This window comes from Pseudopipra pipra, chromosome 4 (assembly GCF_036250125.1).
Source record: "Pseudopipra pipra isolate bDixPip1 chromosome 4, bDixPip1.hap1, whole genome shotgun sequence".
In the NCBI taxonomy this organism is placed as follows: domain Eukaryota; kingdom Metazoa; phylum Chordata; class Aves; order Passeriformes; family Pipridae; genus Pseudopipra; species Pseudopipra pipra.
This window is the reverse complement of record NC_087552.1, coordinates 35,387,461-35,399,924: the sequence shown is the minus strand read 5'-3', so window position 1 is coordinate 35,399,924 and position 12,464 is coordinate 35,387,461. Positions and strand designations below refer to the sequence as shown.

At 36.2% G+C, this 12,464-nt stretch overlaps 1 protein-coding gene across 13 annotated transcripts in view; it reads left to right on the top strand.

Moving 5' to 3' along the window:
• Positions 1-12,464, top strand: part of MARCHF1 (membrane associated ring-CH-type finger 1) — a 231,928-nt gene that overhangs the window by 170,277 nt on the left and 49,187 nt on the right. For 12 of the 13 annotated variants that reach the window (XM_064652379.1, XM_064652382.1, XM_064652369.1 and 9 more), the window contains one exon: positions 11,679-11,729. The exons of the other annotated variant lie outside the window; for it this stretch is intronic. Coding sequence is in view for 10 of the 12 variants with exons in the window: in XM_064652382.1 (XP_064508452.1) it covers positions 11,679-11,729 (51 nt within the window). In the remaining 2 variants the exon portion in view is untranslated. The remainder of the gene's footprint in view (positions 1-11,678; positions 11,730-12,464) is intronic. 13 annotated transcript variants of the gene reach the window in all.

The following is a 12,464-nucleotide window of genomic DNA, read 5'->3' as shown; positions in this document are numbered from 1 at the left end:
CAGTGAAAGGTGGAACCTGTATTTTAAAAAGATTTGAATGCTTGGACATCCTTTAGAGGACTGGGGAAAGTGCTATTTCCTTTAATTTTTCCCTTTACTCAGAGGAGTTTGAGTTAAAGGGGCACTAAAGACATAAAACTTGTAATCAGATAAAAGATATAAAAAATTGTGATATTTGAACATACAACACATAATCGAGTAATGTTTTATAGCTCTATTGTAATTGAGGCACTTCATGTATTTAATCTTTTGTCCTCTGGTAAATACGTGGCTGTTAGAAAACTGCTTGACCATCATGAGTCTTTCATCTCTAGTACTAATTGACTGGAATCCAGCAGGTCACAATAACAGGCAGACAGCAAAGTGACCCCTGAATTCCACCTTCTGGAACAAGTTAGTTGGTCCTTTCAATTAAAAAAAATCTGCATATAGTCATGTTTAACAAAGATAAAACTGGATGCATGCCATACTACGAATTAAAAATAAAATTACATGGACCACAGGCCGTGTCTACTTTCTTGCAAAAAAAATCGCTATCCCTTACTCCTTACAACTATTTGCTGAAATATGTGTACTGACCACCAAGAGTGTTCTTACAAGAGATGTTCATTGCAGACACCAGATGTTTGGGGTAGCATCCTGAAGGACGAGAAAAGGATGTCACGGATGAGAGAAAAATCAAGAGTATTCAGACTGATAATTGAACAAACATTGATTGGAGTTCAACATGGTGATGAAAAGACTTCTCTTCAGATTCGCTGAGTCTTACAGAAAAGTGAAGTTTCGTCTTGTACTGGGAGCTTTGGAAAACAGATAGCGTGCCTAGTGTATGCAAGAAACCAGAGGAGTGGTTGACTGGCTCAAAACAACAAGGTGGGAAGTAGTGGGGGAACAGGGTAAGCGCTGTGGGACAGTGGGTGGGACAGCACGCTGCTCCCCCCACCCCCTGAGCCTTCTCGCCCTGCACTATGTAGCACATGAGCATTTGAAAAGTCAGCCCCAGCCCACACTGTAATGGGGGTGGCCGAGCACGTGGGCCTGCAGGGAACATTGCTCTGTGTAAAATGCAGGCACAAGACTTTGTTGTTGAAATTAGTGTGAGCTCACCTGGGGGAGGTCCCAAGCAGACCTGAACTGGTAAAAGCTGTTCCACATGGTGTGCTCCACTACCCTAGATTTAAAAGCTGCTGAGACCACACTAGATCCTAGGGTGGTGACTATCTACCTTTCTCTGTCTCATTTTTCTTTCTCTTTCTCTTTCTTCTCCCGTCTTCTTCTTCATATTGTAAGCAGGACCAAAAAATTCCAGTCGATGCCTTATTAAGTGCCCTGTTGTATGTGCATAAATTAGACTGCCAAGTTAAACTTTGGCAAATGCCTTATTCTATCAGAATGTTCTAAAGTTTGCAAGTAAAAGTTGTATTTTAACCTCCAAAGAATTTTGTGGTTTTTCCCATGCACTGCCCAGACTAAATCCATTTACCCTCCCTAAACCCGCTGAGCAGACTGTGGCATTGCAGTGTACTAAAGTGCTGTCATGTTGTACAGGATAGAATGGAAAACCAGGATAGAATGTACAGGATAGAATGAAAAACCAGATCTTTATTGATTAAGGATGGAAATACTTAAATACATTATCTGTAAATGATAGCAGTGTCTAAATGATAGACCCATTTGACTTAGGAGTGCTGCAGGGAAATTATTGTGTTCCATTTCTGTTCATCACAGAAAAAAGACAAAATGATAATTTGATGTTATAGTGCGAAAGATCCTATTTCACTTTTTGTTCTTTGTGTCAAACCCATTTAAGAAGGGTAACAGTATGAACAGAAGTGATAATTATCATTTGAAACCAAGAGATGTGCAGTGACATATATATGTCACACCTGTGCAGAAGTAATGAAACAGAGGTAAACTGCTAGTCATACATTAGCAAAGCAGATTGGCAGATTAAAACCTGTAGACTGCTGCATTTGTATTTTATAGAAAAAAGAATATGGAAATTAGTGTTTGTCTTCATTTTCTATAGCAGATTAATGCCGAGAAAAAAAGCATAAAACATTTTCAGTTTTTCAAGGTAAGGTATCTTTATCAACCACACCCAAACACAAAATCCCCATACCATGACTTCGGTATTAAATGAATGTAAATCAAATGTTAGTGCAATCATGCAGGTTGTTTATAATTGCCAGGTAATTTAGACATTAGCAACCAAACAGCAGAAGGAAGAAGGTTTTGACATGTGGAAATCTATCACAAATTATATGGCTTACCTGTTTTAACTAAAGTGCTCTGATTAATATAGCAAGATGGTGCAAATTAAACATTGATAAAATAATAATTAAAAGCTCTGTGTTTTTGCTGAAGAGAAGTAACTTGGCAAATAGCAGTGGAAAACAAAAACATTAGTAAGATGTTTGTAGGTGAAGACATATTTTAAAATGTAACAATTAAATCTACAGACACTATGTGTCAGAGAAATTAGAGCCTTGTACTGAGTGTCAATAACCACAGTTCTCTGGTGAAAAACTTAACAGTGATGGATTCATGCAATTACTCTCCCTCTCTGTAGGATCACTTTTGTCTCTAAAGACCAAGCTTTTTAAAATGCCCGTATGCATAGAGAAAATGTTACTCTTTATAGGGTTTCATATTCTGACAAAGCAGGGAAAACATTTTTCCATGTTTATTTTTCATTCCATCTCTTTTCCTTTGTATTTGCCTTATTCTTTTTAAAATTTATTTATTTTCATAACATTTTCTTCAGTTTTAATTAATATTATCCCTCTGCATTTTCTCATTCAGTTTCATTTGTGGATCATACTTCATTCATCTTCATAATAGCAGGGTATGTCACTACAGACTAGCAGTTTATTGATTTTTAGATTATAGTCATCCTATCTTTTTCCCTGTGACTTTTTAATAAGAAGGTAATGGCAAGTTTCACTTGTCCGTTATCTGTGTTTGCAGCTTTTAATTTTTGACTATGTGGTCAGCTTTGACAGGCATCACTTGTCTCTTGTTAGAAAAGTACTACTAGGAACTATCATTTTAGCAGCCTTTTTTCTCTTTTTCTTTTTTTTTTCTTTCCCCCCCAAGGTATAATCTGAAGAACATAGGCAGATAATTTTAGTAGATTTTTCATGCAGTGTTATGCTTGATGCTTGCTGTTCACCAAACAGTTCTTGAGTTGACAAGAACGGATACTATTTTAGATGTGAATTTTTGCATACTAAGTATTTTAGAATATACCTATTCATAGAGAACAACCATGGATAAAATGCCTGTGATTTTTCTTAAGGTTAAAGTACTGTCAGCTGATGGATTCAGTGAGTGAAACTAGCTGTGAAATATGAAAATTTGGCATCATTTAAACAATGGAGACAATAACTTGAAATTATGGGGTTTTTAGAGTATGTTAACCTAGAAACTGATTAGGATATTGATGTCCTTAGTTCTGATAGGTACTGTCATTTGGGAGTGAGCTGCGTGGTATAACACTGATTTCTTTTTGAAAAGAAGAGTGCCATGAACCTCTCTGCCAGTAGGTTTAGTCTGTCTATTGCCCTAGATCAAGGAAACAGAAAGATCTACTGGCACCAGGCTGTTGCTACACAGTAGTGAACTGCTTATTGCCCAAGTCTATGCTTAGCAACATAGATGGTTTCTTTCTTCTTGCTTACGCTTATATATTGGTCTTCTGAAATCCCGCCCTTTTTCAGTTTAGTTCTTTTAACCTGTTGTGGTTTAAGGCCAGCTGGCAACTAAGCCCCACACAGTCACTCACTCGCTTCACCTGTGTTGGGATGGAGTAGAGAATTGTAAAAGTGAGAGGCCTTTCGGTTTGCAATAAAGACAGTTTAATAGGTAAAGCAAAAGCCACACACACAAGCAAAGCAAAACAACTTTCTCTACTTTCACTACTTTCCATGGGCAGGCAGGTGTTCAGCCATTGCCAGGAAAGCGGAGCTATATCTCATTTTTAACAGTTACTTGGGAAGACAAATGCCATACTTCCAAATGTTCCCCCTTTCTTCTTCCCCCGGCTTAATATGCTGAGCATGATGCCATATGGTCTGGGATATCCCTTTGGTCAGGGGGGTCAGCTGTCCTGGCTGTGTCCCCTCCCAACTCCTTGTGCACCCCCAGCCTCCTCGCTGGTGGGCTGAGGTGAGAGGCAGAAAAGACCTTGACTCTGTGTAGGCATTACTCAGCAACAACCAAAACAGGCCTGAACTATCAACACTGTTTCTAGTACAGTGGAAAACACAGTCCTATACTATCAACTCTGAAGAAAATTAACTCTATCCCAGCCAAAACCAGCACAAACCTCATTCTTATTCGTAATAAGCATTACCGGAAATAATTTTCCAATAAAAGCCTCTGACCAGCTTCTTACCTCATGATCAGTCAAGGGCAACTATGTGAGACATTTTTTTTTACTGATTTGTGTGGAACCAATTTCCAGCTTTATGGTTATTTAATTTGTAATTTTGGCAAGGATTTCTAGGAACTTTTCTTTTTTGCTACTTATGGCACAAAAAATTAAAATCTGGCTCTTTACGTGATCTGAGAAAGGAATTTCACTTATGTCAGGTGAGTGTTTAGTGTGTGCTGTTTTCTGACTGTATTCTGTGCATGTTTGTGCTTTGTGTCAAGGTTGATTCAATGCTGGGTTTGTTTGGGTTTTTTTTTAATGTAATGGTGTATTTATTGCCATTTTAAATCAGTTTTGACCTTGGACATATGTGCAATGCAGGGAAAGTAACTGAATGTTGTAACATGGAAGATATGCATGTAATTGCAGGTAGAAGCATCACTATGAAAGCCTGAACAGCAAGCATGCTATTAATGCATCTTGGCCTGTGATGCAAATTGCTTCGAGCCTCGTTAAATTGTAATTAGCATTTTCAACTCAAAAGGATGGTGGATCAGATTCTGATACATATATCATGCTTAATTAGCAGCTTACACTGAAAATAACTTGCTACACTGAGACTGATATGGAGATAGGAATCTAGCAGACTAGAGATACCAGCACAAGATGCAGCTATAAGTAACACAACATGTCTGTGCCATGCAGTTGATGGCATTGTAGATTTTTGTTTAGAGAATTAAATGATGAAAAAGAAAATAACTTCCTAAAATGTTTAACTCCCTATTGCAGTGGAAGTACCAGTGTAAAATTTTTATGGTTTTCTGTGCTGCAAATCTGGCCACAAGGATTTCTTAGGTGCATAATAAGTAACAGGGCCTATGACAAGTAAAGTATCTGTACATTACGTAGCTTATGAATATGTAGGTTCCTTGATCAATGCTACATACTCTTCTACCCACATATAAATGTGGCAAACATGCAACTTCTAGGGTAATTAAACTAGCTTTTTTTATGTCACACTGGATTATGTAGTCTATTTCCACAGATGACAGTCAGAAAGGCATTTCGAAATGCTTCAACACCCTCAGAAGCTTTGTTCGTGTTAATCAGCTGGTTTTCCACAGTTGTGCGTTACAACAGAGACCTTCAGTCTGTTTAGATTTACCTTTTCTTTTTGTCTTTTCCCTGGTGACCTTGTAGGTGATTTGACATGAATGTTGAACAAAAAAAGTGAAGTTAAAATTTCTTAGAATGGCAAGTTATTTATTTACAAAGAAGGGAGATAAATTTTGTTACATTTTCAAATACAGACTTACCTACCAATAATTTTATATTTGGTTATTTAGTGGGATGATTAATTTATAAGAGGAATTATATGGTTGACTGTTGGATATCTGAAAGTATGAAAAGAATTAGATAGCACAGAAAATAATTACATGAAAAATAAAAGATAACTGTCAGTTGATGATAGGCTGTTTTCTCAGTATTGTTTTAGAGCTAAATTCTGCTTTGACTTCCTTTCAGAACTGAAATTCCCCACATCAGAGCTGTTTAGGAATTGCCAGTTACTCTGAAACTTGTTAGTATGTTATCACCAGCACTCCCCTTCCCCCCACCCCTTTCCCATAGAGAACAGACTGTACAGGTCTGAACTGCCAAGAGGTAGGTTGTATGCTCTGTCAGTAGTGACATTGTATCTTCTTGGTATAAATAGTCATAAATAAATACTAATATGCTTGTATTTATTTTAATAATTTAGACCCCAACACAAGAAACTGAAATAGTTTTTGAATAATGCAGCAATAGGTGCACCATGGAAGACTGTTATCCTGGCTCTGGCTATTTGCAGTAGCAGATGACTAATAAAGAGTAAATATAAATAGATAGCTAGCTATATAATTTTAGATGTTTTATTTATATATGTACAATACAGTATATATGGATAATAGAAATGGTAAATATTATATGTATTTTCTTGATTAATTTTATTAATAATTGTTGTTATTTATATTTTATTATTTTAATTAAGAGTTGCATCTGTTTCACAGTCTGATATTTCCAGTGTGCTTTTTTTCTGTGAGTTGTCACTTTGAATCTGTTTGTTAGTATTGAAAACATTCTGGGTTCCACAGTAAAATTATGCATGATGCCCAGTAATTACAGTGTGTTTATGTTTTAATTAATTATGGGCATTGGAGTTTTTGTTTATCAGTTAAAGCAAATGTTGCCTGGTTTGTGATTTTGTCTTTGTGCTGGTTTAAAGGTAAACCAGCAGGGGAAATGAACTCAACTCAAAAGAGAGATTATAAGTCAGAATAACAATTTAATAAAATAATACAATAAGTATAATTATACAGACAAACAATTGGTTTTAACCCACAAAACTCAAATATATAACCCAGCACCCTGGGGCATGACGTGTTATGACATGACTCGTAGATGAAAATCTGTCATTACAATCATATGTAGAACTACAAGGCTGAGGACTGTGTGCAGATGTGTGAAGCAGCACGTGGCACCACTGGGATGCAAAGATTAGAGCCCACAGAAAAGAAAACAAAGACAAAATATTCTCTACAAAGGGGTTTTTTGGGGTGGTTTGGATGTATTTGTATGACAAAAGCTGTTGCTTAAGATTCTGCTGTGAACCGAGATATTCTGATTAATTCTTGATGCTGTTTTGCTCACTTCAGAGAGATGAAGTGCAATCCATTAGCAAGCTGCATGGGTCAGCCCGAGTGATGTTCAAAGCCAGAGCAAAACAAGGGGCAGCTAGGGAAAGAAACCAGACAAATGGATTAGTTTAAAATGCGCTGTGCTACCCAGCAATACTTAAAATCATTAACCGTGTGTATGAATATTTATATATGAGTCAGAAAGCAACCAGCTAATCTACTGCTTTCCCCTTTAGAATGGGAGCCTGAACTGTTCACAGCAGTCTTTTAGAAATTTATTATTATTAACCTGTTCCTCTACCCAGACAGAGTTTTATTCTCTTGCTTTAAAAAAACCCACAAAAACAACTGCTTGTTAGCAATGCAAGGCACATTTCCCAACTGGAAAAAAAGAGCTTTATCTAAGCTTTAGAAAGTTTAATGGGCTTAAATTTAAGATGGTCACTGAAAATAATATCAGTTCAAGAACCCAGTCTTGGGCTAAAGTTTTAGGAGGTAGTTTACTGTCAAAAAAAGAGAGATTTTGCAATTGCTTTTAATTATTTTAATTACTTATTGCATACAGAATTCTTTTCTTGGTATGATGGGGAAGGACAGTGCTTATAACATTCCTCCAAAAGCACTTTCATGAACATGTCATAATCTGAAATTTTGCGGCATTATTTCCCCTTTGTCTTCCTCCCAGAATTTATATTGAAGGCTGAATTACATTTTCAATTATATCTTTGTAAATGATCTTGAAAAAACTGAATTCTTAGAAAATTTACAAACACAGACTGATTTTTCTTGCTATTCCAGTAGAATAGGTACAGGAACTTGTTTCTGTGCCATCACATTTTTTAAAAGATATCTGATGAGTGTTTGCTGGATGTAACACAGGATAGAAGAGACGAGATATTGGTGGTACAGGATGTCTGGTAGTAAGGAGGGGCATGTAATTGAGGACTGTATAATACAACATACAACCCAAAAAGCTCATACCTGTCCAGAAGGAGTCTTGCGAGTTGTTGCTTTGCTGTTTTGTTGACTGGAGCAAAACACAGTTTAAGAATTTTAGAGATCTCTCTGAATATTTTTTTTTAACTTTGCTCAAGGGCCGGAACTGTGTGTGTGTAAATTTAGAAAACTCAGTCAGGGACATCAAAAATCCTCATTACAGACATTAAATAATTCCTGGAGAGAACCGTAATTCTAAATGGTGAATGCTACTTTCTTTGAAATAATCTGTTTGGAAGGATGTGATAAAGCATCTCCTTGATACACAAAAAATTGAATAGATTTTTGAACATATATGTCTTTGGATATTTCTTTGGAGATGTCTTTCCTCTACTTTGCACTGATACAGCCTCACCTGGAGTTCTCTGTACAGTTTTGGGCACCACAGTATAAGAAAGATATTAAGCTCTTAGAAAGCATCCAAAAGAGGGCCATGAAGATGGTGAAGGGCCTTGAGGGGAAGCTGTATGAGGAGCAGCTGAGGTCACTTGGTCTGTTCAGCCTGGAGGAGACTGATGGGAGACCTCATTGCAGTCTACAACTTCCTTGTGAGGGGAAGAGAAGGAGCGGGCACTGATCTCTTCTCTGTGGTGACCAGTGACAGGACTCGAGGGAACAGCATGAAGCTAAGTCGGGGAGGTTTAGGTTGGACATCAGGAATAAGTTCTTCACCCAGAAGAACTAGGTTCTTGGGTACTAGGACAGGCTCCCCAGGGAAGTGGTCACAGCACCAGGCCTGACAGAGTTCAAGAAGCATTTGGACAATGCTCTCAGGCACATGGTGTGATTCTTGGGGAGTCCAACACAGGACCAGGAGTTGGACTCAATGATCCTGATTGGACCCTTCCAACTCTGCAAATTCTTTGATTCTATGAATCTATGATAACTTTTAAAATGTAAATTAGTATTGAATGTGTGCAAAAGAATTCTATTATTAATGTTCAGCAAGCTTGTAGGAAAAGCATTCTTCAATAAAGATAGTTTCTCTTCACTTACAGATATAACAAAAATCAGTTAATCCTATCAATGTGAGTACTTTGTAAAGATAAATCATTAAATAGAAACACAGATATTCTTTAAGGACACATTTCAAAAGTGGTTCTGCTATAACTTTTGTATTTTGTTCTTTCTTTGTGTGAATAGTCATGCAAGTTCAGTGGGAACTTCAATAAAGAATTCTGTCTTTGATGTACAGTTCTTTAGTGCAGCATTTTGTGTTCTATTCCTGTGCTTGTCAGAATAAATCTCCATAAAATACCTGAACCTAGTAATGACAAATTTATTTTTTTAGTTTTCTAAAAGCTGTAGGGCCAACACTCTTTCTATTTAGACTGTTTAATGTATGAACTAGTACTTTGCAGAGTGTGGATGCTGGGAGTTTTCAGTCAGAGTCAGAAGCTTGTAACTCAAATGAAGGAGATAATGTGCCAGAGAGAAGAATGAATTATGTAAAAAGCCTCAAGAGCTCTAGTCAAGAAACAGATTTTGAAAATTAATCTTGAATGACGGAATGGTAAAGGAAGTTGGAGTTCCAGAGTTCACTACACTGTCAGAAAATACAATGTATTTTTTTAGTCCGAGTGATGGGGGTAAAGGCTGGAGGCTTTTAGCAGGGAGCTTCTCAACTGTGATCCCTGTTCATAATTTTGAATCACAAAATGGGAATTAATTTCATAGGTCCATAACTTCTATTATTTTGAGGTCAAAACAAAGTTCCTCTGAACATTGTATCCAGAATATCCAGACTGTATTTCCTGTGGTTATAAATGCAAATTCAAAACTGTATATAATGTTGTTGAGAAAGGATAAGCAATTACCAGAGCTATACTGGATAATATGTCATAGAAGTAATATTTGAATCATAGGATACTGCAAGTCAGAAAGGATCATCTACTCCACTTCCCTGTTCAGAATGGGGGCAAACTAAAGGGCAAAGTGTAATAAATGAATGCATAACTTGAAGAAGTCATTTTTTTTTAAATTGGTCTTAAAAAGAAGATGAGACTGACAAACAAACCTGAAGGTGGTTGAGTCCTGAGAATTAGCTACTATGATAGAATAAAATGGAGAGGACTGTGTGGTCAGAGAGTTCAGTGATGCTACATTTTGAGGGCAAGATTCTACTTAGTGCTAGTGAAGACAAAGTAGAAAGAGTTCAGTGCAGTTCAGTTGCAGTGCAAAAAAAATTATGGCACTGAGGGATGCAATAAAAACATAAGCTACCTACAGTCTGAAGCAAGAGAGATATGTAGGTATATGGAACAACAAGTAGTTTTAAAATTATTTTTTCATATAGGTGTGCTTACTGGAGTTGAGATCAAAGCAGCTTTTTTAATACAAAAATGACAAATAAAAGTGCTTTCTTCTAAATGTTTGCTGACAAATTGCCTAAGGGGTTTTTTTGTCATTTTTGCGATCTCAAAGTTGTTCAATGCTACAGATTATTTGGAAAATGCTAATTCCTAGACTAGACATGAGCCTTTTGTAGCTGGAAGCTCCTGTATTTTTCTTACCTCTTTACCTCAGGTTGAGGGGAGATGGGTCATAGTCAAGTTAAAAGCCTTTTGTGGACATGTATGCATGAAATTATTAATGTATGTGTTTGCCTGCCACAGTGATGCATGGATTGCAAATTAAGCTACAGAGGTGAAAGCTTTACTTTGGGTTTTGATCCCCTGTTCCCCCAAGTAGGTTATCTAACAAACCTACACATATCATATTTAGTTCAACTCCTTCTAGGTAAAAATCAATCTTGTTGACATGAATATTTCACCTGACTGTTTGAACCTACATTCTCAGTGCTGAGAAAAATACTTTCATGACCTCCTTAAGATACATGCATTTACCAAGGGGATAGGCTCTGTTTCTGAAATATTTTACCTTTTTAGTGCAAATTAAACTGAATCTATTGCAAGAAAAGTGTAAATACTGAACAAATTTTTAAACCACTGCTTCACTCCTTCCTTTGGATTACTAGAAAAATAATAATAATAAAAAAACCCAGAAAACAGCATGTGCTGTAGAAATGTAGCTCTTCAACATACACTTTATTAATGGATTTCAGCCTATGGTGTTGGATTGTCTGTATGTGTTGTTTGCAAGGCTGAGAGTGGATGGAGGAGTAGATGTTAAATTGAACGACATCTCTGCCTGATTACAATTTATTGTTCTCAGAACGTATCTGGCCAGGAAGTAATCTAGTACAGTTAATTTTGTTGAGAGGATGAATTCAACTTTTTAAGCAGGAATGTGTCCAGTGTGACTAGGAGGTTTTTATTAGTTGCCCTGAAACATTCCTTTTCATACCTAAGTACCAGTTTTTGTGAGAAGCTCTGATGATACATTGATCTTTCATTCAAAAAAATTTTTTTTTAAAAAAACTGCAAACCAAACCAACAGTAGTTACGTGCTAGCATTAATTTCTTACAGAAATTTCTTTCAACTTTTACTCATGTAATTTGAAAGAATATTGTAGTGGTTTATTTGTTGAGCTACCTTTCATTGTACAGTCAGTAGCCAAACGGAAGAAAAATAGAGGAAGAGAAACTCTCTGCAGTCACAATCACAAAAACAATTATGTAGAATCCAAATGACATAACTTTTTTTCATCTTTTAATTTTGTTTTCCAGAATGATAAATCCCCAGGCCGTTCCACAAGTCGATCAAGTAATATTTCAAAGGTATGTGGAATCTATTTCCTTTGCAGAGAATTTAAAGAAAACTAAGTTATCAAATATACAGTACTTTAATCCACTTAACCATATATTCATTATATAATATTTTCATTATAAAAATCAGATTTTAAATTTTTGCTACTGAACATTATGCTTACCATGTAAACTTCATCATAAAGTATAAATGTACAATTAGTTTTTACTGTAATATCTGTAATAATAATAAGCAAATAACAAATGCAGTTTTTTCACCTGCTTTCCACAAGTGTTTAGTGTTCCATTAACACTTTGGCTTATGATGGAATTACTGCTTGATTTTTCTCCCCCTACCCTATCCAAATCATAACAGCTGTAATGTGTAAAGCTATGTATCTGTCATCAGTTTGGACTGAATTCTGAATTGCTTTTACAGGGATTTGTGGTTCACTGAAGCCAGGACTTTACATCTAGATGCTTTTTGGTTTCTAGGAAATGAAGAAGGAAAACTTTAGGAAAGGCAAAATGTGATTTATACTGGAGTTCTTTGGTTTTAACCCACTTTTTTCTGTATTTTTGGTTCAGATGTGGCTGAAATCTATGCCAAAAAGCCAGGATATACAGGAGGTAAAAGATAAAAACTCAATAAATAAGTGTTTGCATCCAAGCCTAAATATCTACCATGTATTACGTTTGTATCCTAATATTTAATATTTTTCATTCAGTGCAAGCACAGTATCTTTGAAACTCTTCCCTACAATATTT